The sequence below is a fragment of the Oreochromis aureus genome, linkage group 7 (genome assembly GCF_013358895.1).
Source record: "Oreochromis aureus strain Israel breed Guangdong linkage group 7, ZZ_aureus, whole genome shotgun sequence".
NCBI lineage: Eukaryota > Metazoa > Chordata > Actinopteri > Cichliformes > Cichlidae > Oreochromis > Oreochromis aureus.
The window spans coordinates 20,448,317-20,475,574 of record NC_052948.1 but is presented as its reverse complement, the minus strand read 5'-3'; the positions used below and the strand labels follow the sequence as shown (position 1 = coordinate 20,475,574).

At 39.5% G+C, this 27,258-nt stretch overlaps 2 protein-coding genes across 2 annotated transcripts; both read left to right on the top strand.

The window, feature by feature from the left end:
* The first annotated feature begins 5,619 nt into the window (after window positions 1-5,619).
* Window positions 5,620-15,937, top strand: LOC116315868 (catalase). The gene is made up of 13 exons (XM_039615094.1): window positions 5,620-5,789; window positions 6,669-6,840; window positions 8,169-8,279; window positions 11,227-11,357; window positions 11,677-11,781; window positions 12,006-12,131; window positions 12,222-12,413; window positions 12,518-12,670; window positions 12,759-12,897; window positions 13,367-13,497; window positions 13,913-14,020; window positions 14,253-14,336; window positions 14,733-15,937. The coding sequence occupies exons 1-13, from the start codon at window positions 5,724-5,726 to the stop codon at window positions 14,796-14,798; spliced, it is 1,584 nt and encodes a 527-aa protein (XP_039471028.1). The 5' UTR covers window positions 5,620-5,723; the 3' UTR covers window positions 14,799-15,937.
* Window positions 15,938-20,850: 4,913 nt separating this feature from the next.
* LOC120440851 (dispanin subfamily A member 2b-like) lies at window positions 20,851-24,803 on the top strand. Its single transcript, XM_039614249.1, has 3 exons — window positions 20,851-20,883; window positions 23,669-23,901; window positions 24,390-24,803. The coding sequence occupies exons 1-3, from the start codon at window positions 20,877-20,879 to the stop codon at window positions 24,588-24,590; spliced, it is 441 nt and encodes a 146-aa protein (XP_039470183.1). The 5' UTR covers window positions 20,851-20,876; the 3' UTR covers window positions 24,591-24,803.
* Window positions 24,804-27,258: the final 2,455 nt, after the last annotated feature.

The window sequence follows — 27,258 nt, the reverse complement described above, 5'->3', positions numbered from 1 at the left end:
ACTCAGAATGCAGCTTTATTACTGAATGAAGAAACAATACAAAATTAAACTGGAAAACTTAAAGAACTAAACACATGGAGAATTACACATAATCATGAGAAAGATCACTACGCTGGACAGAACCAGTACCTCTGTATAGTTACAATAAAGGCAATCTATCTACTTTCAGAGTAAGAGAAAACATGGCACACACAGACAGGGAATTTCCAAAGTAAAACAGGAAGTGACGGGAGAACACGCACAGAGACACAGGCAGACACACAGAGACGTGACTGGGGAAACATGGATAACATGACATTGTAGGGGGGAACAGATTGAGACACAAGGAGGCAAACAAGGCACAAAAACTCTTGCATGGGGTTTTTATTAAACCACAGGCACCAATCAAGTAACTGTTTCAATAATTTTCAGTGCGAAGTCAGATCAAGTCAGATCAAGCAGATGGTTAACTCCTTCCTTGTATGCAGGAGACTTGTGGATGCCCAGAAAGTTTTGGCAAAGCCACTTGAACACTCCCCAAGCTTCAAACTTGGCTATTGAGAGAGTTTGTTTGAAACCTTAATCCTGCAAAATCGACTTGATCTTCAGACCTGTAAATAACCCTTCCTTCATTTTAGGAATGCTTATATTTGGAAACTTTTCAGCAATGTACTGAAAACCTCATGAATTTGCTTTGCCCATGGAGGCAAAGCAAATTCCGCAAGTTCCGCAGTAGATTTGCTTTGCCCATGGAGGCAAAGCAAATTCCGCAAGTTCCACAGTAGATTGGCTATCCCACAGGCACAGGAAACAGCAGTATTTGGTGAATCCTCCTTGCATTCCCATCAACATACCATTCACCATCAGATCATTGACAGATGTTCCACCGATGAGTTGTATACGCAACTGATTGAAGCAGTGTCTTCTTGTTGTCATAGGACTCCTTTAGATGAACAGAATGGGCAATCGGGACACTTGGCTTGGCATTTCCAATATGGAGTAGGATGGCCTTCAGCTTCATTGTGAAGTATCAATGAAGAGACACTCTTTAGCTAGAACATGTTCTTGGGACAAACTGCTGAAGAGTCCTTTGATGTCATGACAACAACACAGTGAGGCGTCAGCAGTTAAGAACACTTTGAAGTTGACTTCAACTTCAGTAGTGAGTTACAGTAACACCCTTGGCAAGCAAATGCTTCTGCTTAAGCCTCGAGGCAAGAAGTTCTGCTTTGTCTTTCAACAGATTGAGATCACGAATGAGAATGTTCAGCTCATACTTATGTAAAAGTCTCTGGTTCTGCATCTTCATAGGCCACTCTTTCTATGATATAGATGATAGTAGGGCAGTCAATGATTTTGTCCTTTTCAAGGTCTTTGAAGGCAACTGATAACTTTTTTTGTAGTTGCTTGTGGGATCTCGTTTTAAGGCTTCATAGGTATTGTTGCCACTGAGGAGTGTAGTAATTTTTGTGTGATAATCTGTGTTTAGAACAACAGTGCACCTCTCCTTGTTGGCTGGTATTATGGTGATGTTGTGGTCTTTGTTCAGGGATGTAACGGCCTTCTTTTCTTGTATTGGGAGTTTAGACGGAGGAACTTATGCACTGGAGAGGGTGGCTGAAGCCTTTGTCCTGATTTTCTCTGCTTTTGATTGCGTTACTTTATTAATCCGTTTGACGGTTTCCGTGGTTGTGTGCCACTATGGGCAAATGTTGAGGAGAATGGGCAAACCTTTGGGAACAAGTTTGCTTTGTCTGCACCTTAAGTGCATGGTTCATATAATCCACAAGTTTCCTTGATTCCTTTTCATACTCCCGCACCAATTGTGGGTGTTCCTCCCAAAGTGTATGCAATATGTCTGTGAAGGTTCTCAGTCGTCCAGGTCATTGTAGTCTAAGGAGCTTGGAAAGAAAAGCATCTGGACTTCTTTAGGTTTCTTGAAGATGTTTCACTTCTCATTTGAGAAGCTTCTTCAGTTCTAAGAGTAATTGGTGGAGAGTCCCAGATTTAAGCTCTATAGGACTGTCCCCAAGGGGGTCATGGACCCCCTATTGATGCTCAGCCTAATTAATGGTCACAATCAGCCAAGGTTTCGGGCGAACCCATTGTGAAACCTAGCTCCACCCTATCATGTGATTTATTGAGGTCAAATGGTCCAGCATCTGTGGGGGCCTTAAGGTGTCTGGGAAGAAATCTGAAAACTGGATTATAGATGGCAGACAGTTGGTGTTGTAAGCCACCGCCTCTGTTCAAAGATGGTCATGACAGTGGCGGAGGCCAAAGATGATGGCCGGGATGAGAACTTTGGTCATGTGATACTCGGCCCTGAGGTCAGCGCGATGGGAATCTCCCATTGGAACCAGATGCTGGCCACTCTGAGGAAACCTGTGTCTATGTGGCACCCTCTGCATATGATCTAGTCACCTCAGCACATGCCTGACCCGATTTGAGTACAACATTCACTTCCTCGTGTTTGTCACTGGCTCTGTGTGGATATGGAGAATCGAGAACCCAAACACAGGACCCACAGGCTGATTGAGGTTGTGGAAGGTGTTTATTGTGATAGCAGGATGAACAGAGCATGAGACTACTGACTGACTGACTGAAGAAAGGAAGGAAAATTTAAAATATGTATGTATTTTCTGTTGCCTACATTGTAGGCTGTGATGAGGTCCACTATGGGCAACTGTTGAGAAGAAGGGGTAAATTCTTGGGAACAAGTCTGCTTTGTCTGCATCTTAGGTTGAAATGTAGATGACTTTGCCTCTAAACAGGAAAAGGTGTACAGTCAGGAGTTAAAGTGGAATTCAGCAGGTCGAGGAAACCTAAACATTTCTGTAATGACTCATTGTGGGGAAAAGAATCATAACTCACAATCATTTCTATTGAGCTGATCTGCTTCTCTTTGTAGATGTACACAACTTTACAGTCTCAGCAGCGGTTTCGTGAGTTGTGCTCTATGATTTCCATCCTCTACACTGGCAGTATAGTATTTATGCTGTATGCTTTTTTCTAGATGGTAGAAAGTTGGTTTGAAGGTGGAATTCAGTAAATGGATCTCAGCATCATCAGCTAAAATTAATTTGAATCTCTGCTACACTTGATGTAACCTAAGTCTTACCATGAAACCACACCCACAATGCAACAGTGACACACTGTTCTTTACTTTAAATGTCATGATTTGCTATGTGGCAGCCAGGAGGATGGACCCAAATGCAGGTCCCAAACACAGACGCGTAACTTAAAACGGCAGCTTTATTGCTGGAACAATACTCCGAAAAATAAACTTGTGAAAAATAAACAACCTGGAGCAACACGCAGCATGGAGAGGGTACGACGTGACGACAAGCAGGGGAAGATTGAGAACTAAGATACACAGGCAGGAACACGAGAGGATGGGGAACAGGTGGAAACACAGCTGGGACTAGTCAGACGTAATGAGACGAGGGAAAGCAAAACTAGATACACAAACGTGGGACAAAGACTATCAAGATAAAACAGGAAACACACAGGCTGTAACTCAGACTCAGGACACAAGCTTAACACAGTAACTGGGGAGAATTGTTCATAAACATAAACTCATTAAAACCCAAACTAGACCCAGAACATGAGAACTAGAAACAAAACACTGGAAACGAGAACTACAACACAGAGAAACTAGAAAGGTGGAAACAGCTAACACTGAAAGCAGTAACACAGGGAGACTTACACACATGCTAAGAGAACTACAAAGGGGGAAAGGACTACAGTCAGTAAGAACTAAAGAAAACTTAAACTATGAATGACAATAATCAAATAATATAATTACAGAGTCAGAAAGACAAATACTGGGTCACAGACCCAGTACAATGATATTAAATCCCTCACAGTACAGCATTGTAACCTGTTTATCCATCAGCAAACTGCAGAGGATTTTCATGCAGCCTTTAAATAGCATAGTTAGTCTACCTCAGTTTGATTTGCAGCAGATTTCACAATATGAAAAAACATAATGTCACATGTACAAACCAAATATCTAACTTAAAAACATTAGGACTCACATGTAAGTTTTAAATGAGCAGTCCTTACCTTTAACTCTAACCTCTCTTCTTCCTCTCCTGCCCTGTCTTTCTGTCCTGTTTTGCACAACAAAACATGACCTTTCCTTTCATTAATTGCACAAGTGGTGGTGGTAATTAACCGCTAGATAACTGGGTAAAGAGGTCATGTGTCTGTAGCATTGTCCACCATTTTAGGGAACAAATTTTTTTTCAAGTGAGTAACAGGGCTTTTCCCTGCCTTTATAGGGGACTTATATTTCACTAAAAACAATCTAATATGCATATCCACATAATTATGGATTACGATATTCAAAAAACAGACTTAAAAAAAAAACATTTAAAAACAGATCGTATTAGATTTATATTTTAAATATGACAAAAACATATTCTAGCAAATTATGGCCAAATTATTCTGTTACATTTTTTTGTATTGTTGCATTCTTACCCGACCAGAACAACCCCTGTCTTTTGCCTTACAAATATTTCAGTGTCACTTTATTTCCCACAGTTTTTTTTAATGTTGCCTTATGGTTCCGAGCGCTGTCATCAATCTTTACATTTTATGATTATCTCATAACACTTGTTTAATCAGCTACCATCTCTCCTATGGACTTTTTAGCCTCAGATCAACATAACCCTGCTCCCCAGCTCTATCAGCAGCTAGAGCAGCAGCAATTCATTCACAGCATTGTACCCTATCAGGTAAACATAGGCTACGTTTTGCATTGTCCCCACCTGATGACAGTAATACAGTATGACTCGATTCCACATTGGATTCTTGATGAACGTGGGTTGTTGTTATTCTGTCTGGTTCTATGTGCCCCTTTCTAACTTTTAGCACCCGCCCCTTCAAACATCTCTGCAAAGCCCTGTTATGGACTGTCGTTAAAAAAAGGGGGAAGCTACAGCGTGGAACATGGCCCTGCTCTAGCTTTGCTTGTTTGTTTCAGATGTGTTACGTATGTTTCTTAAAATGGCAAATATATATTTTTCTATGTGTGAATAAAATATGTGTTTAAGATTTGTAAATCATTGCAATAATTTCTTAACTGAGGTTGTGAGATGCTAAAAGCAAAAGTACTAACATGTAAACTACAATGAAAGTACAATAAACAGTACAGTGCAAGTGAACATTTCAATAATTTTGAGATTAATTCAAAGATCAGAAATTGTTTTTTTGTTTTTTTTTGTTGCCATTTTCCACCTTTTTCTTCTACTCTTTTACAATTTAGTTATGCTGCAGTATAATAATAATAATAATAATAATAATAATAATAAGGCTAATAAGGAAATATGCTGTTCGGTGATTTGCTTGCGTTAACGGTAAACATTAAGGCGTGTCCTCAGATAAGGTATCTATTTAATGCATGCTATTTTGTTTTTGTCTTACAAATAAAGGACGGCATTTTGAGTTTAAAAGTGAATATTTAGTGAGTAGGTTCGAAAGGTAAAGGTTTTTCACACTTAAAAATTGCATAAAGATTTATGTATGATCAGCAGCTTGTTTTTGGTTTGGTGCTTTCTCTTCAGTCTCATAAGTGGGTCAGGATTCGTACATTAGCCAATCAGAATATAGGGGAGCAGGGGGGCGGAGCAACGTCGGGCACTGTCCAGGAAGAAATTCTGGCGTAGGTATAAGCGATAGCAGCGTTTTGTGCGCAACCTATTCTGCACAGTGTCTGGTCTAAACCCCGAATTGTGAAGATGGCAGACGACAGAGATAAAGCTACTGACCAAATGAAGACATGGAAGGCGAATCGAGGTTCTCAGGTCTGTATATGCATTAAGTGATTTTACTCCGCAGTGGGAAATGGGTGAAAGGTCGTCCAGGAGTAACAGGCTAACTAAGAGCTAGCTTGTAGAGCGAGCTCATGTCCTGTAGTCTCTACATTAATGTTTTTAGTGTAGTTTTAGTCTTAAGTATTTATCATACAGTCGTATTTAGTCCTTTATACTTTTTCGCAGCCGTGAAAGAGACTTTAACCATGAAGATAAGAAGTGGGTCCAGAGGCATTTGTTTGAACTTCAACCCTCCTATCTATATATAACTAGGGCATATTAGAGCAAATTGCCGTTGTAAAGTAACCAAGTTCATGTCGCAGAATGTTTTTTATTCGTGCTGTTTTGAGCATGTTTGAGAGTCATGTAAAGACAAACAGCATGCCGTCTGAGCAGCTTCAAGTTTCAGCGTTATTGTTATGATAGTACACCTGCGAAACTGCACCATTGTATACACGTGTCACTTTTTTATGCTTAACGCAGTCTGCCTTTTTTAACTGCTTGTGCAACATTGTCAATATCTTTGTTAGTTTCATAGATACTTGCTTTCAAAAGTGCCAGTTTTAAGGGCATTCATTTGGACAATGAGTTATTATAACAGTTTAAGGCTCATGCAGGAGGAATTTCAAACATTGAAGATGATTTCATTGATTAATATATTAAGCAACTTAGTATTTTGCACTGATTTTGTTTCTTCATTGTAATCAAAAGGTTAAAATTGCATTAAAGAAAAACCAGCTGTATTGCATTAGTTTTTTTTATAGTCTAACATCAAGATATATTTAATGCTTTCTGTTTTTTGTGGGGGTTTTTTTTGTTGTGGTTGTTGTTGTCGTTTTTTTTTTTTAATTATTATCCGTCTGTTATCAGAAACCAGATGTGCTGACCACAGGCGGTGGCCATCCAGTGGGAGACAAATTGAACTTGCAGACTGCAGGACCAAGAGGACCGCTGCTGGTTCAAGATGTTGTCTTCACAGATGAGATGGCCCACTTTGACCGTGAGCGAATCCCAGAGAGAGTGGTCCATGCCAAAGGGGCAGGTAAGGCATTGTGCTGTAGTTATGATGCTCTTTTTATCTGATTTGCTGTGCCTTTTGTTATAGCAGTGCAAAAGTGCACACAAACTACTGCTGATCATGTGTAAGAAAAGGTTAAAAAAAATAAATTGTTATTTGTATTCACTGACTAACAGGCTAACAAAAACGCTTTGCATTCTTAAAGGAATATTTGTAATTAAGTAAAGAAAGCCAAACGTAAAAATTGCTGCCATTCAGGTCAATAGGATGGCTAGACATTTTATGCCAACACTAAGCAGTATGGCCAGAAATAGTGTCCCACTATATTTATTTCATTTTGAGCCCCTCAATAGTTCTCGCACACAGTTTTGGTGAGTAACACTCTTTTAAGTCTTCCTGCTGGCAGTAAAAAAATTAAAGGCTTCAATTAATTTATTCATTATCTATGGTCAACATCATTCAAAATGTTTGTGTAATTTCTGACATCATTGTTTTTGTAGCAGTTATGACTGCTGCCATGCTTTTTGTTACATAATATTATTAGTCTTGTGCCTTTTGGTTATTTCCACCTACATCAGGTGTAACAGTCCACAAATACAATGTTAAAATGACTCACCGTGGGATTAGCTCTATATTTATAAAGTCTTCAGACATGAATCATTTCTTAGTTCTAATGCCTGAAGTAGTAGGTAAATCATAGCTTGAGCTCTAGACATCGACAATGCATTATTCAAAATGATAAAGTTTAATGGATAGGACAACTTTTCAATATGTTGGTGACAACACTTTGTACACTGTGCAGTGTATTCTCAACACTGGCCATTTAACATGCACTAGAATACCACAGATACAGAGTTACTAAGGTACATATTCAGCACCTGGCACCAAAGACTCCCAATGTTTAAAAGGTCTTAACAGCTGGCATGTGGTACAGTTATGTCTGAGATAAAGCAGTGGCCTGATCCTTAACATTGGAAAGTGTTCAAATTTATGTGCAAATTTAGTCAAGAATTGTATTCTGGTGCAGGCAGATGGCTACAAATGACTGCATTAAATTACAAAGTTAAACAAGACAACCAAAAAATAAGTATAAAAGGAAATGTGGATCCTGCTTATTTGTGGATTAACTCCGAACAATTGTTAATCTTTACAGGCTTTACAGGCTTTACAGATCAGGGCTTGAGACTTTGGACAGACGTTGAACAAGTTATTTGTTGGCCTACTTTCAAGAGTCTTAGATTTGTTCCCATGATAAATGCAGTAAAAACTAGAACTCAAAATTTGTGAAGCTTATATTAGCAGACATGTCTTTCAAAATTTGTATTTATTTTCATTTTTTCTCCATTATTCAGGGGCGTTTGGCTACTTTGAGGTCACTCATGACATCACTCGCTACTGCAAAGCCAAAGTGTTTGAGCATGTCGGCAAGACTACACCAATTGCTGTCCGCTTCTCCACTGTGGGTAAGAACGACCATAAAGGATTTCATGGGTTCGCCTTGTTAATGGCTACAGATTTGCTTATTGGGGGGTGGTCTTTTTTTTTTTTTTTTTCTTCCTTGTTTACACAGTTTTGGTGTGATTGTTTGGACTATAGACCATGTGCACGAGAAAATGCTAACTTCCTGGTTTGAGACCGGATGTAGTGTTGTACATTTCCGAAAGCTTTAATTTGCGGTCAATCGCTACTGCGAAGATATACTCCAAAATCATGTCCAAAACTCGAAAATGGAAAGATCGCGTTAAGTTACAAAGAGCAGAAGGTGGGAACGCTCACCGCTGTTGTGTCATAAAAAATCTAATGATCAATTCTGACGTTTAACAAGTTTAGATCGATCAGTTGTTTACATCACTCAACACAAGCAGAACTGCATTACTAAATGCGAAGGCACATCGTCCACATGAACGCGGTTCACCTTTCACCTCGCTGTTTCGCAGATTTTTTTAGTGCAAGTTTGCATGCTTTTTTTTTCTTTTTTTTCTTTTTTTTACATCACATTGTGTCCTGCGTCCTGATCGCTGCAGACAATCTCCTCCGTGACGTCTCTCCTGTACAACACAGAATCACTGCATCGATCGCTAGCAATGTGACTCTAAAGTGCAGTACTGTATGTCGACGAAACGCTTTGCACCGTCAAAAAAATAAAATTGGCTACTGGATTTCACCTATCGCTGGTTATTTTTAGAACATGACACCCGCGATAAACGAGGGACCGCTGTATACAGATACTGAGAAATATAAAATTTGAATCCCTTTTCTCTTTTGCTCTGAGGCGCGGGGGAAAAAATATCGACAAGTCGATGAACATCATTTACAGATATATTGAGTAAATGCCCAAGACATCTATAGAAATGTAAATCGCCGCTTGATTCATTCATTTGCTTAACTTGTTTTGGACCGTAAACAAGGCGCGAACAGGACACCGGAAACAAAGCTCCCTACAGGAGTTTCCGCACCGGAAGTAGCATATGCTAACGTGCACATAGTCCAGAGGTTCCCAAAGTGTGGGGCCCGCCCCCTAGGGGGGGCGCAGAGCCATTGCAGGGGGGGCGCGGTATGAAAAGAAAAAAAAAAAAAAAAGCTTTGGACACTGTGGACAGGTTTTGACGGGGCTCCCACACAAACGCAAAGCAGGAGATGAAGCATCACCAAATATGTTTCCAAACCAACTTCCTTCCAAGCCAAAGACTAGGAAATATGTTGAAGCATATCTTCCCTTTGGCTTCACCTGCACAAGTGCCAAGGTAGGTCTCCCCTGCAAAATTAGTTTCCCTGCGTCGGGAGCAGCGCTGGGCTCTCCAAATCACGGACAAACAGGATCCCACATTCTTGATTTTTAGTTCACAAACACTTCTTGTAATAACTAACTACTCCTGACATTTTGGACATGTTAGCTCTTTATGCAGTAAAGTTATAATAATAATATCAGGCTGATCCTGCCGTAATTCGTCCCCCCTGTTCAAATCACGGACAAACAGTATCCCACAGCTGTTTATGTGTTTAAACCCATTTTGCACAGAGAGACATTTTGAAAAATGTATTGATAGCAATGTTGAATATTATTACACAGGAAAAAAAACAACTACACGTAAAATAATCACACTGTGAGGCCTCTGCCTTTCTAAATGGAGGGACAGTAACTGCGTGTGTATATGTAAGCGTGTAAAACCTGAAGATAGTCAGATTAACAGAAACAGTATTTTGTCTCTATCTGCCATTCTGCAATTCATCTCATGTAAACAATAACGTGGCGCACAGCGTGACGTGAAAAGAGGGCACATACCTTTGACGTTGCGGCGAACTCTGTAATCCTCGTCCACACGTAAACGCAAAAAGGAGTTTTAAATAATCTCCGTTTTGGTGAATCGCAACGCCGTTTACGTGTTGACGAAAAGCCCAAACGCATAGAAACAGCTGAGTTTTCAAAAATACCCGTGTAGGTGTAAAACCTGAAGATAGTAGGTGTATTTGCTTAATTGTTTACTAAATGTTTGAGGTGTGAAATAAACCGCAATGGAGTTTGTAAACAAAATATGGGTGTGTGTGTTTGGAGGATGTGTTTGTGCGGGGGGGGGTTAGGTGGTGGGGGGGCGCGAACATTTTTCTTGTAAAAAAGGGGGGCCTGGCAAAAAAAGTTTGGGAACCACTGACATAGTCTATTGCTTTTAACATCTGTAGTGGCACCTCTGGACTGCACTGAGCAGCTGCTACGTCACAAACCCATTCAGCCTCTTCCTATCTGCCTTTAGCATATTTCATATTTAAAAAAAAAAATAAAAATAATAACTTGCACTTATTATTTTGAATTTTGCATAGGATGGCGTTTGTCTCAGAACTTGGACTAGACTTAAAACCATCCTGTTTATTTTTTATATTTTAACTGACAGGAATATATATTAAAAAAAAAAAAAAAAAAAAAAAAAAAAAATACCCCCTCGATTATATGAAGCCTTAATCTTCTCACAGCATGTTCATGTCTGCTGAAGACAGATAACGAGCTTGTGAAAATATGGGGAGAAAATGCATGTGTGCTAAACAGTTTTGAAATGCTGTCATAGGAGAATAATATGGACAATGAAAACATTATATTGAGTGTTTCATGAAAGTGTGACTGTATTAGACATTCTGGTGCTTGTATGAGTCATAAACCATCCCTTGAAAATGGAAAGTGTGAGTGAAAGTGAGTATTTGGTAAAGGATTGATACCTATAAGCAGGCTGGCCCTGTGTTGGCAAGTGGTGCTCTTAATATCTCGACTTGGGTGACATTAGAAAGGACATTAACAGTGAACTTTCAGTCGATTTGTATGCTGTAGATGCTGGACGTTGTCTTTTAGACTAAGTTAGTAGATAATGATACTAATTCATGATTTGTCGGTGAAATATCAATTTAACTTTTTTATTTTCCCAGCTGGAGAGTCTGGGTCTGCAGACACTGTGCGTGACCCTCGAGGTTTTGCAGTCAAGTTTTACACTGAAGATGGTAACTGGGACCTGACGGGCAACAATACCCCAATTTTCTTCATCAGGGATGCCATGCTGGTGAGTGGGTGTAGGGACACGTGTGTCTGGGCAGACTGTAATGTTACAGATTTGTATAAAATTTGCATCAGTTGCTGTATTACAGCAGTTCATTTTTTTTTCTAACATGGAAACAGTTAAGTGTGGATGCTTTTTCAATTTTGTGTGTCTTTTTTTTTTAACATTAAATATCTAACCCGAAGGGATATGAAATAAACCAAGCTTATTATTCCTACTGTAAGATGATTAAGACCAGAGACACATTCCTCACAATACTTGTGCTAATATCAGTCAAGTGTCCATTGTCTTATATTGATGTCCCACATTTAATCTCGTGCAGTTCCCATCCTTCATCCATTCCCAGAAGCGCAATCCCCAAACCCACATGAAAGACCCTGACATGGTGTGGGACTTCTGGAGTTTGAGGCCCGAGAGTCTGCATCAGGTAGATGCTACTGAGCCTGATACTGAAAAGTCTAGTATATTATGTCATTTCACCTGGGGTGTTTCTAAAATACACATTTAGGATAAAGAATATTTTCAAGTAATTGAGTCTTTCTGTGCACTGTTGCTCGCTGTCTTCATACTTGTAGTCATCATCGACAGTGATTGGCACAGAAACCCTTGTAGTTGTTTTCATGGTCTTGTCTTCTCTTGTCTCCTGTGCAGGTGTCTTTCTTGTTCAGTGATCGAGGTTTGCCTGATGGCCACCGTCACATGAATGGCTACGGCTCTCACACCTTCAAACTGGTCAATGCCGATGGTGAACGTGTCTACTGCAAATTCCACTATAAGGTCTGCCTGAGGTCAGCTTTATTAGCTGTTATGTTGTGTGTTCTGCCATCTCAGACTTCTTTTTTTTTTTTTTTTTTTTTAATTTTTTAGACTGATCAAGGAATAAAGAATTTGACGGTGGAAGAGGCAGACCGCCTGGCAGCCACCAACCCAGATTATGGAATTGCAGACCTGTTCAATGCTATTGCTAATGGAAACTACCCATCCTGGACCTTTTACATCCAGGTCATGACCTTTGAGCAGGCTGAGAAGTTCCGGTTCAACCCGTTTGATCTTACAAAGGTACTGCAGTTCTGCACAACAGAAAACGTCCATAATATCACAGGATGTCTCTAAATAATAAGTTGCTAACTTTTGTGATTTGTAAATTTTATTAAGTGGTGCAGGTTTGGTCACATAAAGAATACCCACTGATCCCTGTGGGCAAACTGGTTCTGAACAGAAACCCAGTCAACTACTTTGCAGAGGTGGAGCAGCTGGCCTTTGACCCAAGCAACATGCCACCAGGAATCGAGCCCAGCCCTGACAAGATGCTGCAGGTGACATTATGGCAGATTTGACAAGCTAGGGGGGAATGAAGAAAAGCTAGGTTGGTATTGAGCTCTGTCCTCCATGTTCTTTGTCTAGGGTCGCCTCTTCTCCTACCCAGACACGCATCGTCACAGGTTGGGGGCAAACTACCTGCAGATCCCTGTCAACTGCCCCTTCAGGGCTCGTGTGGCCAACTACCAGCGTGATGGTCCGATGTGCATGTATGACAACCAAGGTGAGACGTGATCAGGTCTGGTACCTGTGGCTCAGAAATGAATCTTGAGTAATCCTGTAATTTTAATCCAGGTAGTGTTACAATTTATTTATACTGAGTTCTTAACTGTTATTTCTAACTGTTATTATACGTGACATATACACAAGTGCATATCACCTTTAATGTAGACGATCAGTGATGGAGTTTTAACAAATCTTAGTCATCCAAACACACCCTTATTATATAAAATAATTAGAAATAATTTTATAACATGCATAACCACAGTCATCTACATTGTGCACAAAATGTAAAAACTAGCGCTAAAACATTAATTTTATCGCTACATTTCATGTATTGTACAGTGGCAGATGTGTGAATAACGTATGTCATCACTATAGTCACTGATTATGGTTTTTCCATAAACATCTCGTTTTTGTTCACTTTTTCTTTTTCCTTCACTGCCTCACCACTGTTTTTGTTTGACCACCAGGTGGCGCTCCAAACTACTACCCTAACAGCTTCAGTGCCCCAGAGACCCAGCCTCAGTTTATGGAGTCCAAGTTCCAAGTGTCTGCAGATGTTGCTCGATACAACAGCTCAGATGAAGACAATGTCACACAGGTACTGATGATTTAACAGGATCTGTAGGCGTGTGACAGAGTGTCTGAGGTCCAGGCATTTTCAGATTTGCTAATATTAAAAAGCTGCATAAATTCGTATTTAATATGAACAGTGGATCGAATGATAAGATGAACTAGTTGCTCATTTTGTAAAGGGTAATCGAAATATCTAGATTTAGTTTTTAAGGCTTTTTCTTCCTGTTACTGCACTCGTTTGGTTTCTTCAGCCTCATCTTGTAAGGAACTATAGTCAAAGCTAATTCTTACTAGTAATAAACAGAAAGTGTAATAGGATGGGGTTTTTTTCTTTCTTTTTTTTTTTAAAGACTTGAAATCAAGTTGATGCTTCTGAGTCAAAATCTGTTTCAGATTAGTTCCTTTTTCCTCTGGAGGATCAACCTGTGTGTTTTTTGCAGGTTCGCACCTTCTACACTCAGGTCCTGAATGAGGAGGAGCGACAGAGACTTTGCCAGAACATGGCTGGGTCCCTGAAAGGAGCCCAGCTCTTCATCCAGAAACGCATGGTGAGTCCAAGCACTACAGTCTCTCACTTAGCTGTCGCTCATAGTTTGTGCTTTTTGGAATATGAGGTTTCAGGAAACATGTTGTGCTTATTGGTAAATGTAATCCATATACAGTATGTAATCTGTTTATTTCTTCATGGGGAGATGAAGAGGATGTGTGTTTTGTTTCTTGTGTTTTTAGAAGAACGTGCTATCCTCCAGGACTGTAATGTTTGTCTTGCATGTCTTGCAGGTCGAGAATTTGAAGGCTGTCCATCCAGACTATGGAAACAGAGTTGAGACTCTTCTCAAGAAGTACAATGCGGAGGCCAAGAAGGTAAACGGGCCTTGTGTAGTTGTGTGTTTATATACAGCATCCATCCAGTGCAAGTTTTAATTTCATTCATTCATTAGCCACACTGGTTCACAGTTAAATATCTTTAGAGACTTTACCAAAAGGTGTGTTGTTTTTTTTTTTTTAGAAAGGAGCATTTAACAATCAATAAGACTTTCATTAGACGATACAGATAATCAAAGGCATAGAAAAATGTCTGACCTTAAAGTAAGAGGACATGGTATGAGACTGACGTGTTAAATAAGAAGAAACGTGTGGATGGATTTTTATCTGTTGTCAAAGTACTCATAGTAGTACATTGTAATTACATTAATATTCTTCCCATTAAGGTGTCTGATCTCATTTTTGAGTTTCTCTTCTTCAATTTGTGTTTTTCAGGACGCCACCTTGCATGTTTACAGCCGTCCAGGAGCCGCTGCCCTCGCCGCATCCTCTAAGATGTGATGCCTTAAATTTCAAGCGAGCAAATGCACTTGCATCATAACTGACCACTACTGAAATAGAACATTAGATCCATCAGGAAAGGCTCAAAATACTAGTAATCTGGCTTTTACTGTTGTGGCTAATTGGTTTTTGATTCAGTTTTTCCAAGCAATTTATTTCTCTAAATTGTCAGCACTTGCATTTTGCTGAAAAGTTGTGAGTTGTGAGCTGCACCACAACCAGGTTGCAGTAAAGTCACCATGATAATATTTCAGTGTTTTTAAGCTTTGAGTAGTTGCTGTTTGGTTAGACCACCTGAGTTTAACAGGCACTTAAGAGCATTTCATTTCATTTTGATTTAATTGCATTAAGCGTATTAACCAAACCAGCCTCCAGTAATTCCTCACGTTGTATGCACTACTAAGCTATGATGCTTGAAATTTTAAAAAAGCGTTGCAAGTTTGAAAGAAATCTGCATTAAGGATGATATTTGGTATCTGCTTTAATGATCAGTCTCAATTTAAGCTGGTAAAACATCTGGATTTGTTATGAACCACAGGTTTGCTGCTTTGCTTTTTTTCCCCAGTATGAGCAATGATCTGTTGTGGGTTTGTCTGTTTGTCTTCTTTCCTCATTTTTGACTGAACCACTGGTGAGTGTTATCATTGTGGGTATGCGGTGATGAGCAAGTTAAAAGATGTAATATTAACTAAAACAGTCGTTTGTGCCTTTTTATATACAAAAACTACCACTAACATGGATTTAACCTTCATCCTTAACAACCCAGGTTTGTTTCTGTTTAGTGTGGGGTTTATTTGATTCTTTTTGATGTTTTTTTTTTTTGTGGGGGGTGGGGGGTCTAATTGCTTTACCTTAAAGCTGTCTTTCAGCACATCTTTACATTGGTACATAAGAATTCTGACATTCTTCAGTCAAGTGGGAAACTTAATAAAATAAATCTGACCTTTAAGAGTAATGCAGCTTCAAGCATGAAATGGTGAAAAGTAACTGTCTAAATTAAATCTCACTGTTCTGAATTGTTTGAGTGAACTCTCTGTTGATCTGAATGTGACTGATTTCTTTTATTAATGTCTGTACTGGAAAATATTTCACATCTGTTCTGTGCTTACATTAATGGATTTGTAAGTTCATCAGTCTTCCTTTGTCTCCTGTACTTTTTCAAACAATTCTCAACTTGTCTGGACGTAGCATGTTTTCACTAGTTCCTTTATTTGCAGCATGTTTTAAAAGCAATAGAGGTTCTCTGCTCAAGCTGTACATGTCATATCTGCAAGTTGTGGAAGAATGAAGCCCGGCTGTAAAGTTTCAGCGCAGGGTGTGTCTGTAGGTAGGTAGGGCATGAGTTCACACAAATTCATCATTCACACAAGGTTGAAGTTGAACTGATAATGAAGCAGTGCAGTTTAGTGCATGCATACATATATTCACAAGAAGAACTTGCACAAATCTCTTTCAAGGCAGCTTGTTCTCTGGGCAGTATTTACTGTAAGGATATAGTATTAAAATTTGCATGTGAAAATTTATTTATTTTTTTTATTAAGAGGACTTTAAGGTTATAGTACAGTAATAATCAGAAAAGGGTAGCATGACAGTTGTTTACGTTGATTAAACAAACATTATGTAGCAGTCCGTAATTGATAAGAGGTTAATTTTCAACCAGTAAGTCACTGGAGATCTTGATGGATTTAGGGGAAATTTTCATGAATTGTTAAAATGAAAATTATCCTTTAACCTCCCTTTTTGCAATAACATGGTGAAGTTGCAAGAGTCCATGTAGCCTGTAAGTCAAACCCTCACAAATATGACATCACTGGAAAGCCCAGGATATCCTGTACTGACAGTACAGTAGGACTCATATGGATTGCATACATTATGATTGATGTACAGATCTCCCACAAATGTCCCCCACATAATACAAAAAATGAATTGCTGGATTTTAGGAGAGTGGTATACAATTATGAGTTTCAAAGTAAAACAGCTCTGGATTGTCTGCTGAGAAAACAGAGCTGTACCTTTTGTGTTTAGATTGTGATTATGTGTAGCAGCTTTACTGAAGAATATGTCAATAATGACAGCACTGAAAGTTTTAATTATTTTTTTCTGCTGATAAGCTATTGATAAGTGTTGGCCAGGGGATGACGCCATTTAAACTGTACAAATGTTGTGACACATGAACTTTTTCTTTGTAGTTTTCAATGTTTTGAAAAGCTCAGGAGACATACATTTATGAACCCAAACCACCTAGATTGTAGATGTACCAATGTATCCAAAACTTGAAAATCAGTCATACTTAATGAATATGAAAACATATTGTGTTTTGTCTGTTTGAGCACTAAGTGTAACTCCAAACTAATATCCTAACAGCTTCACTTTGGAGAGACCCAGCATCAGTTTGTAGAGTCCCAGGTCAGAGTGTCTCCATATGTCACTTATTACAGCAACTCAGATGACCTCTGACTACCACCAGTAGGCAACGGGTGAAGTGTCTTGCCCAAGGACACAACGACAAGACTGTCCGAGCCAGGGCTCGAACCAGCAACCTTCCGATTACAAGACAAACTGACAACTGTTGAGCCTCGATCACGATCGCCCCTATGGAAGTGTTTGTATTCATATAAGTGTATTCATATAATTTAAAAACTAATTGAACTTTTTCTGTATTCAGTGGGATAACATCTATATTTTTTAATGTTTTGAAACTCTTATTTTGACTACACTGTAAAAAAAAAAAATTGTAATATAAAAGTATTTTACTGTGTATTTTACAGTTTTGTACTGTTTTTCTAGAATATCATTAAATTTACATAAATAGATTGTGATTTCACATTTCAAATGTAAAATAACATAAAATCACTGTAAATGTTATAAAACATTATTTTCTTGTTTTTTAAATATATTTGTCTGTACATATACATATTTAGATTGTTAAAATACATGCACAAATGTATCATAATTTCACAAATATTTGTCTGTTATTTGAAAGATTGAACTGTTAAATTCAAATGTAATACTATGGAAAAATATATAAAATGATTCTTATAAACTTTTTTTACAACAAATATTTAGGGCGATCGTGGGTCAAGAGTTGGCAGTTCGTCTTGTAATCAGAAGGTTGCCGGTTCGAGCCCCGGCTCGGACAGTCTCAGTCGCTGTGTCCTTGGACAAGGCACTTCACCTACCACCTACTCGTGATGGCCAGAGGGGCCGATGGCGCGATATGGCAGCCTCGCCTCTGTCAGCCTGTCCCAGGGCAGCTGTGGCTACAACTGTAGCTTGCCTCCACCAGTGTAAGAGTGAATGAACAGCGGAATTGTAAAGCGCTTTGAGGGTCTCGAAAAGCACCATGTAAATACAATCCATTATTATTTAAACCAACTGTTAACTGTATATTTCTGTACATTTAAGTATTATTATTCATATTGCCGGATTCATTGACTTTGTTTATAGGTAATTTCATTGTCTAATCACATTAAAATGTTCCTAATTTAATGTTTAAAAGCACTTGAAAAAATGGTAAAATGGTAAATGGCCTGTATTTATATAGCGCTTTACTAGTCCCTAAGGACCCCAAAGCGTTTTACATATCCAGTCATCCACCCATTCACACACTGGTGATGGCAAGCTACGTTTTGGCCACAGCAACCCTGGGGCGCACTGACAGAGGCGAGGCTGCCGGACACTGGCGCCATTGGGCCCTCTGACCACCACCAGTAGGCAACAGGTGAAGTGTCTTGCCCAAGGACACAACGACCGAGACTGTCCAAGCCTTTGGCGTTTATTCAGCTGTGTGAAAACTATAACTTTATTCTCAGCCAAACTGATTTACTCACAAACAAATAAAACAGTGAAAAAAAGCCAAACAATAACATCTTTAAGTCATCTAAGTGACTTATATATCATGTTTAACCTGAGTAGCGAAAGCCCACGGTTTTCGCCCCGGCTAGCTATCGAGCTGGTGGATAACAGACATCTCCGAAAACGTCTTAGCACTTTTACAAATATGTGATGTCTTGATAACCCGAGCAGATATTTGAAGTTTACACAGCTACATTCTCACCTGAAAATATCTTAAAAGTTTATTTTGTGACACAGAAAGAGTAATGAGAGTAAAATTAAAACTTATTGTTGGAAACTGGAATTAGCTGGGCCGCGCTATGAATTCTGCGATATGGTGTGCCACGAAGGACACACCCGACCCATCCTTCAAATTCAGGGAAAAAGAGGACGCATTTGTCGGCCGGATTTGGAGGAGTCTACGAATTTGGAAAACCTTCAGCGCGTCGCTGTGTCGTAATTGGTCTACAATACGGCCTCAGGAGGATGTAGCCCATGAATTTGGACACCCCTAGAGAGAGGCGTTGAAAGGCTGCTCCAATGGAACTTATTGTTTCGGAGGAAAACACGAACACAGTGTACAGTCGAGTCTTAATAGCTTACTTACAACTGGGCTACACTGCCCATGAGGCCACATTGTCTAGGGCTATGCCTGTAACACCTATTGCCTTCATATCAAATCATTTTTTGAACAATAACAATTTTCCACTTATCTCTGCTAGAATTTTCACCTGTGAGCCTCTTAGATCCAGTCTTCTGAACTCCGCATCTCGCAGAAGACAAAAGGGAAGAACCCCAAATCTCTTTTAGATCCCACTTTTATACCTACTCACCCTTTCTCCCACCTCTCCTACTGGACATCACATCTTCACATTTTGGCTAATGAAGTTGGTGACTTCTAATCATCTGATTTCTACCTACACCAAAATCTCTTCATTGTATATGCTTTGTTATTCTTAACAGAGAGAGTTCACATTCACATCACATTTAATCACATATAGATATAAATCACTTCATGTTTCATTCAGTTTGTGTAATTCTACTTCATTTAAATTTGTCTTTAGCAAATTTTCATATTAACATTTTTTAAGATAATCACTTTGATGAATGATGAATGAAGCCTTTATTTGTCACTTGCAGTTGGCTGCAGCGAAACTGGACCTCTTCCAACCGTACATACATCACACAAACATCACATTGGGGAGAGAGGTCAGAACATGTAGCATAAAGAGAAACGATGACATGTGCAACACAAAAGGGCAGTCGAGGAAGAAAAAAGAACTCTGCTCAGACTGAGCCCCTGATAGGGGTATGAGAACAGAAAACAAAAAATCCTCAGCACAAAAGCACATGAATCTTCACACCGTAACACCATGAAAACACATGACAAGCAACAGGGTTGGCTAAATAGGGGTTAAATTAAGCCAATGTAGCCAGCAGCATCAGGGTCGCCGCATCTCTGAGCATTCCAGCTGACCCGCCGTCTCCATCAGATGGGAGGCAAGAATCAGAGGCGTTTGGAATCGGGGAGGGGAATGAGTGTGCATCTGTGTCAGTGTACATGTGTGCGTGCGTGTGTAAATGTGTGTCCTTTGACCCAGTTAAGTGAAAGTCAACAGTCCGCCTCCTACGCAGGTGGGCTTGAGGGATCTGGGCAAGAGAGTCAGGGATTTGTCGTCTTTGATTAAGAATAAAAATTCCTTATTGTTAGGAAATAGAGAAAAACTCTGCTTTAGCACTCTGATCATTTTTAGTCACATAAGAATATTAAGACCTTTTACCCTTCCTTGGCTGTCACGTAGAGGTAGCTGATGGACTTCAAATATAGCTATACTGTGTGTTACATGTGTATCGCACTTGTCCCAGTGCAAAACCTTCAAGAAAGTGTAAAAAGTAAAAAGACATTTTATGTGGAGTAATCAGTTATATGATCTGTCCTTTGACAGCCCTGACTTCCTGAAGCACACAGCCTGGCTTATCAGTGAACGCTGAGAACAACAGTGATGTTAGTGGTGAAACATGTTATCCCTGACTGTGAGTTTATGCTTTTCCAAGCATGTAACACAAAGGCTTTCTTGAACCTCCATCATAGTGGAACTGCCAGATTCTTGTCATAAACACAAATACTGGAACCCAGCCAAACACAAACATTCCCCACTTTTAGCATGTTATAACAAAGAGCTCCCGAATGCCAAGAACTTATTTGGCTGTTACTGCGCTTAGATACGGATTTCACATAACTGAATGATGGGTGAGTGGCACTGACCGATATGTTTAATGATAGTGGAACACTATCAGGACTGTTTTTAATAGAGTCTGAGGAGAAGCAGAATGAACTTCAACGTAGAAAGACCATTTGCGTTTTCTGTTTGTGTGCAGTGTTGTAGCTGTTTTTATGATGATGCTGTTGCTAGATGAAGAAGTTGATTAAGGAAGACTTATTCTTGTTGTAGTTTCTCTGTGATATATTGAAGTTGTGACATTAGGATCTTTATGTGGGTCTTTGATGGTGAGTAAATTTGAATTTTGTGGTGGTGGTAGAGTATTGATAAGGTTAGTACATTGCTCAAAAAAGAAATGTGCATTTGTTCTGTGCACACTTACAGAAAACCTGTTAAAGGTACCTTTTAGATGTTAAAGGTAGCCTCCAGAATTGGGAGAAGTAAGTTAGGGATTTTCGTTTGCACAGGCTTACTGGCACACAGCACAAACGTCAAAGCTGCACAAGTCCCGACCTGTGAAAGGAGAGAGATTTTACCAACCTATTTAATGGAATTCATGAAGTCATACTACCTCAGTTGGAGTAACTGTCTGGGAGGCAGAATCTCCTAAAAAAAAAAAAAAGCATCTTTCCATTCATTGCCAATGTTGTGTCCCAAACCCCTTTCGCAAATTCATATTAAATGCATTATTGAATTGTATTAATTTCTTTAGTCAGTGAATTTAAATGTCTGAATTCAAAGATTTAGAAAAATTTAGCTGAGAGGACACGGCGACCTTTTCAGAAAACCTTGGGCTACAAAGACACAGCTGTAACTGTTCAGGTTGGTGAAGCCAATATGATAAACTTATCCCACCAACAATGTGAAGGTCCAGCTTTTCAGATCCAGTTAAAATCAAATCACTCAAAGTGTCACTCAAGTGTGACGGAGTTACACCGTCCCGGACCGCAGACAGCCGACTTGGGTGCATGCACACACAACCGCAGTTAGATTCCACAGTCTTCACGCTGTGTTATTATGGCGATGCGTCGTTAAAGCAACCGGTCAGATAAACGGGGAGGGGTGACAGCTAATATTTTGAGAGGTACAGGGGGCGGCCAGCATATATTGTCACTTACCTTTGATAAAAAGCCGGTCACACAGTTTCCCTGTGATCGCCAATTACAAGAGCAGCTGGGTTGAAGGTACGGGGTTCCAGGGTTTAAACAATGGGTTCGCACACGCTTGGAGGGTCACGTGAACTGCATTATTTTTTGTTTGGGCTCTCCCTTATTACGAGACACTGTAGGGTGCCTGAAAGTAGTCACAAATGCATTTGTGATTATTATAGAAAATATGGCTGGAAATGAGCAGAGAAAAAATATTGTTTTGTGAAGGAAATTGCCTTGATGGATGAATATTATCCCTCGTGGGAAGGGCAATGGAGTATAAAGGGAGGCTACCGGGGCTTACCTGGGAGTCTGTGAGATTTTACAGTGAGGGTAACATGTAGGCTGGTTCAGCCCCTTGAGCTCTGTAAATAGATTTTTGTTTTGTTTAGGATTAAGTTACTTATTTTTTGTTTTTTTGTTTTGTGTAAATAATCCTTTGTGCACTTGGGAGCTGGCATAATAAAGTACACACTCCGAACTCTTCCCTGACTAAATCTATTTGTTCAGGAGAAGTTTATGAGAGGACCCTGCGACACACAGTTTATTAAACAGTGTCATATGAACAGCAAAACAGTACAATAAAGAAGACAACACATAGCAAAGCAAGCAAAGCGAACCCCGGGGTATACAGCCTTTGTGCACAAACAGCAGAGACACAAAATGTCTCCCGCTGGTACTTCAATCACGAAACTGATCAATGATCAGCTGATCAGCTTTTCTCTCTTGTTTGTTTATCACTAACTTTGCGCCAGAAAGAGGAAACCAGCGGATAAATAACAGCAGCACATTTAAGCGTGATAAGCTGTTGTTAGAATTTATTTAATATTACTTTCTAGTATCAGCTGATGTTTGCTGGAGCCACAGCCGTAAAAGCTGCTGGTCATGATATCAGTTTGGATATGTGGTGAGAGGGAAACATGAAGATGAAACCAAGAAATACTTTTCTTTCTTATTCTCATTTAAAATGTCTAGCTTTAATAAATAATTATCTGAATCTTACCACCAAGTCATGTGATGTCAAAAGTATAGAAATTGTTATTATGTATTATTATACATAGTACATTTTTTTCAGGGTCCCATTATAATTTCTTCAGAAGTAAGTACTGTATATGATGCCAGTATTTTCCCACATTTTCTAGTACTGTACCAGTACTGTGTAAAATGCCATCAAAAAATCATTTAAGTTTTATTCTTTCTCACCTGTCTTTCTATCTCCTTTCACTTTGTAGCAACTTTGTCACAACAGCGTTTGTTTTCATTCAAAGGCTTTATGGTTTTTCCTAAAATACCTGGTGGGCCGGTCTGTAGTCAAAATGGCCGGGCCGATTTTTTGTCCCAATCCAGCCCTGCTTATTAATGTTACTGTAGATAACATTTGACCTAAATATATGGGTCTTGTGGTTTGAATATGTAGAATAAAGTCTTAACACTATCTAATATAATATCTAATATATAACAACATTCCAGTGTAGGTACATGTAGTGTACACGGGTATATATGATTATAATATATATATGTGAGTATATAACTATATAAGATATATGGCCATAAAAAATTCCACAACAACAGAGCAAACTAACTCACTCACTGCCCAAAGACTTCAAAAATGAAACCATCAGTGTCAGTAACTCTTTTCAACATCTTTCTCCTCCCTGAACTGCAGCTGAGCTCAGACCAGTGAAAGCGATCAATCCTCCAGCTTACGTTCCAGTGCAGGTGATGCCCTCTGATGGGCCCTCTGGACAGCCTGAAGCATTTGTATTGGTTCAGCACACCAATGTGAACATCATCACTGAGCCTCGAAAGGACCATATTATCTGGTCCCTCCTCTGCTTTGTCTACTCATACCCTTGTTGTTGTTGTTTTGGACTTGCAGCTCTCATTTATTCTATCAAGGTAAGTTGACAATCACTTCTTTCATGCACCAAGCTTCTTGTAAACTTGTGTGTGTGTGTGTGTGTGTGTGTGTGTGTGTGTGTGTGTGTGTGTGAATATATGCATTACACCTGCCTGCCATACCCTAATATTTATTAATTTACCATATACATCAAGATCTAAAACACAAAGAAAGTATAAAATTAACTACAGAAAATGGCAAAATCAGTGCCAGTCAAAATTTTTTTCAAGTAAAACACATTTGTCAGTTAGACCACTGAAAGAATCATAAGCACAATAAAAATACAACAACCCCCAAAAAAAACAGATAAAAATGATTCAAAAAGTGCATGAATGAGATAAATATCTTTAATTCATTCATTTGGACAGAAACAAGTAGCTTATCTTTTCCAAATATTTAAACTGAGCCTTTGTTTAACATTTGTTTAAGTTTCCATTGGATTGAAGATAACTGCACTTTTACAATCTATATGTTTCTGCCCTTTTAGGCCAGAGACCTCAAGGTGGCCAGAGATCTAGCGCGTGCTCGACGCCATGGCTCCACTGCACGCAAACTTAACATCGCTGCCACAGTCCTGTTTGCCATTTTATTCCTGATTTTCATTGCTCCAGGCATTATTAATGCTGCAATGGTGGCTAGTGTTATAAAAGAAATGCCAAACAGTAACCATCAATATAACGGAAATTAAGTTGCTTGCTACTGTGACTTGTTATTAAGGAACATTGATGATATTAGATTTTAGATTCTGATTCAAATTCATTTTCAGGAAGGAGTTTGTCGATTTTTGTTGACATTTAATCCCTGAAATATAAGGAAAAAAGTGCAATTTCAACAGCACATCTCTTTTTCTACATGATAGAGAAATGCTAACGGGCTTAAACTGTAAGAAATAAATGTGGTAGAACACCCCAAAACAAAACAAAATGCCTGACATTTCTGTAACTTTTCTGTTTATATATAGCCATAGGGGATGTTTTTGTCATAGTTCAGGGTCCTTTTGACCCAGCATTTTCTGCTTCCTGTGTTTTTATGACCTGTTGTGAGATGGTTTATTATTCTTAGAATAACCTCAGCATTACCACTATGTTAACCGTTGTACATTTAGGCTCCCCTGATGTCTTTGCTCCTTATCTGTGTTTGTGCTTATGCGTGTTGTGTCTTGTTTCCCCTCCTTGTGGTTTATCCATGTTTCCTCAGTCCACCGTGTCTCTCTCTCATCTGCCTCTTCTCTACGCCTGTGTCATATTCCCCATTTTCCTGTTTTGTTGTGTAGGTCTTGTGTTTCCATGTTTTGCATGTTTTCCCTGTTGTCTTGTCTAAATGAGTTCAGCTGTGTCTCCCTCCTGTGTACAATTTCCTTGTTATGTTACCTGTGTATAATTAGTGCATGGTTTCCTTTGTTCTTTGTTGGACCATCTGTGTATCATTCTGTGTATCATGCCTGTTTGTCATCCCCAGTGTTTCATCTCCACGTTCCTGGTTGTCAGGTTTTGTTTTCTATGTTCCCCATGTTATTATATTTAATTTCACCCAGTTTAGGTTTAGTTTGCTTCCTTCAGTTTTCCTGTGCTTTTTTTTCTGTAGTGTTTCATCAGCCAAAATAAAGGCTCATTTTCTGTTTGAGACACTCTCTCCTGCATCATTGTCTGCGCCTGGGTCTACACCCCCATCTCAAACTGTCCCAGTTTTTATCAGTAGTCAAAGCTTTAAAAGTTGAGAAAACACTGTCCAAAAATTGTGCCCTTCACATTTAAAAAAACAAAAAACTATCCAGTGGGCCTGATTAGAGTCTTTTCTGGGCCAGTTCTGGCCCCCTGGGCCTTATGTTTGACATCTGTATTGTATGATTTATCACACCTTGATTCACAAAAATACTAAACCACTGAAACAAAAAGCTGGCTGAAACCAAGAAGAGTATTTAACAGTCATTTTTCTATTCTATTTTTATAATTTACAAAAAGCAAAAAAACAAAAAAACAAACCCCTACAGCCTGAAAAAAATCAGCTGTGTGAGGTTTGTATAGTTTGGTGCATGAAATATTATATAGATATGTATACAATTATTTATATATATTAGTGTTGTCAGCGTTAATCTCGTTAAAATGACGTTAACGTCATAATCACATTAACGTGGCAAATCTCCATTAGCGAGTTAGCGCGGATCATCCGTGTGTGGGGCTGCATGGTGTCAACGCATTAGCACGGTTAGCTCGTTAACGTACAGATCTTAACAGGTGCCATTTGTGGTCCTTATACACACACAATACGATAATATTAAGTTTAAGCACACTATGTTTTACTCCGCGAGGCTCCTGACTGCCCGTAGCCGTAATGCTCCGACAATCCATCAAGCAGTGCGGCTTTGTAGCTTACCAAAGTCGTGTTAGCGTGGTTAGCTCGTTAACGTGAGTAGCAAAAGTCCGTGGTGATCTGAAAATGATGTGCCGGGAGTTGTGCCGTTCTCGGCGGCTCGAGTGACCCTCGAGCTCCCGGCTTGCTATCGAGCAGGTGGGTAACATAAGTCTCCGAAAACGTCGAACCACTTTTGCAAATATGCGATATCTTGATAAACCGAGCAGATATTTGAAGTTTACACACCCACATTCTCGCCTGAAAATATGTTAAAAGCTTATTTTGTGACCGAGAAAGAGTAATAAGAGTAATTTTAAAACTTAGTAGCGGCCGCCATTGCCGGAAACTGGAGTTTGGCTGGACCGCGCTATGAATTCTGGGATATGGTGGGCCACGAAGGACACACCCGACCCATCCTTCAAATTGGGGAAAAGGAGGGCGCATTTGTCGGCTGCATTCGGAGGAGTCTACGAATTTGGACAGCCTTCGGCGCGTCGCTGTGACGTAATCGGTCTACAAATGCGTCCTCAGGAGGATGCAGCCCATGAATTTGGACACGACCTAAGTCTCCTGTGGGACCAGATACAGACATAAATTGGTGATAGCTAGCCAACCGGACATAGTATAGCTGTGTCCCAAAACGTCGGCTGCATCCTTCGGAGGACCCGGCCTTCGCGGTCTATGTGGGCCGGGTCCTTCGAAGACCGAGAAGGCCGGAAGTGCGAGTCTGTGAAATGGGACGGTCTAGCCTTCAGATTTGCGTCACCGCTGTGTCGGTGGAGTTTAATAAACTCGGTCGTCTGCTCCTTGCTATCTAAAATATAACAGGACACTGGCGTAAATTCTCGATCGTCTCACACTTCTGTTTAATCAGTTTTCTTTTTGACGTTTATTCAGCTGTGTGAAAATCCCGGAGGAACCCACCCGATGGATTAATAAAGTTTTATTTAATCTAATAATCTAATAACTTTGATCTCACCCAACCTGATTTACTCACGAACAAA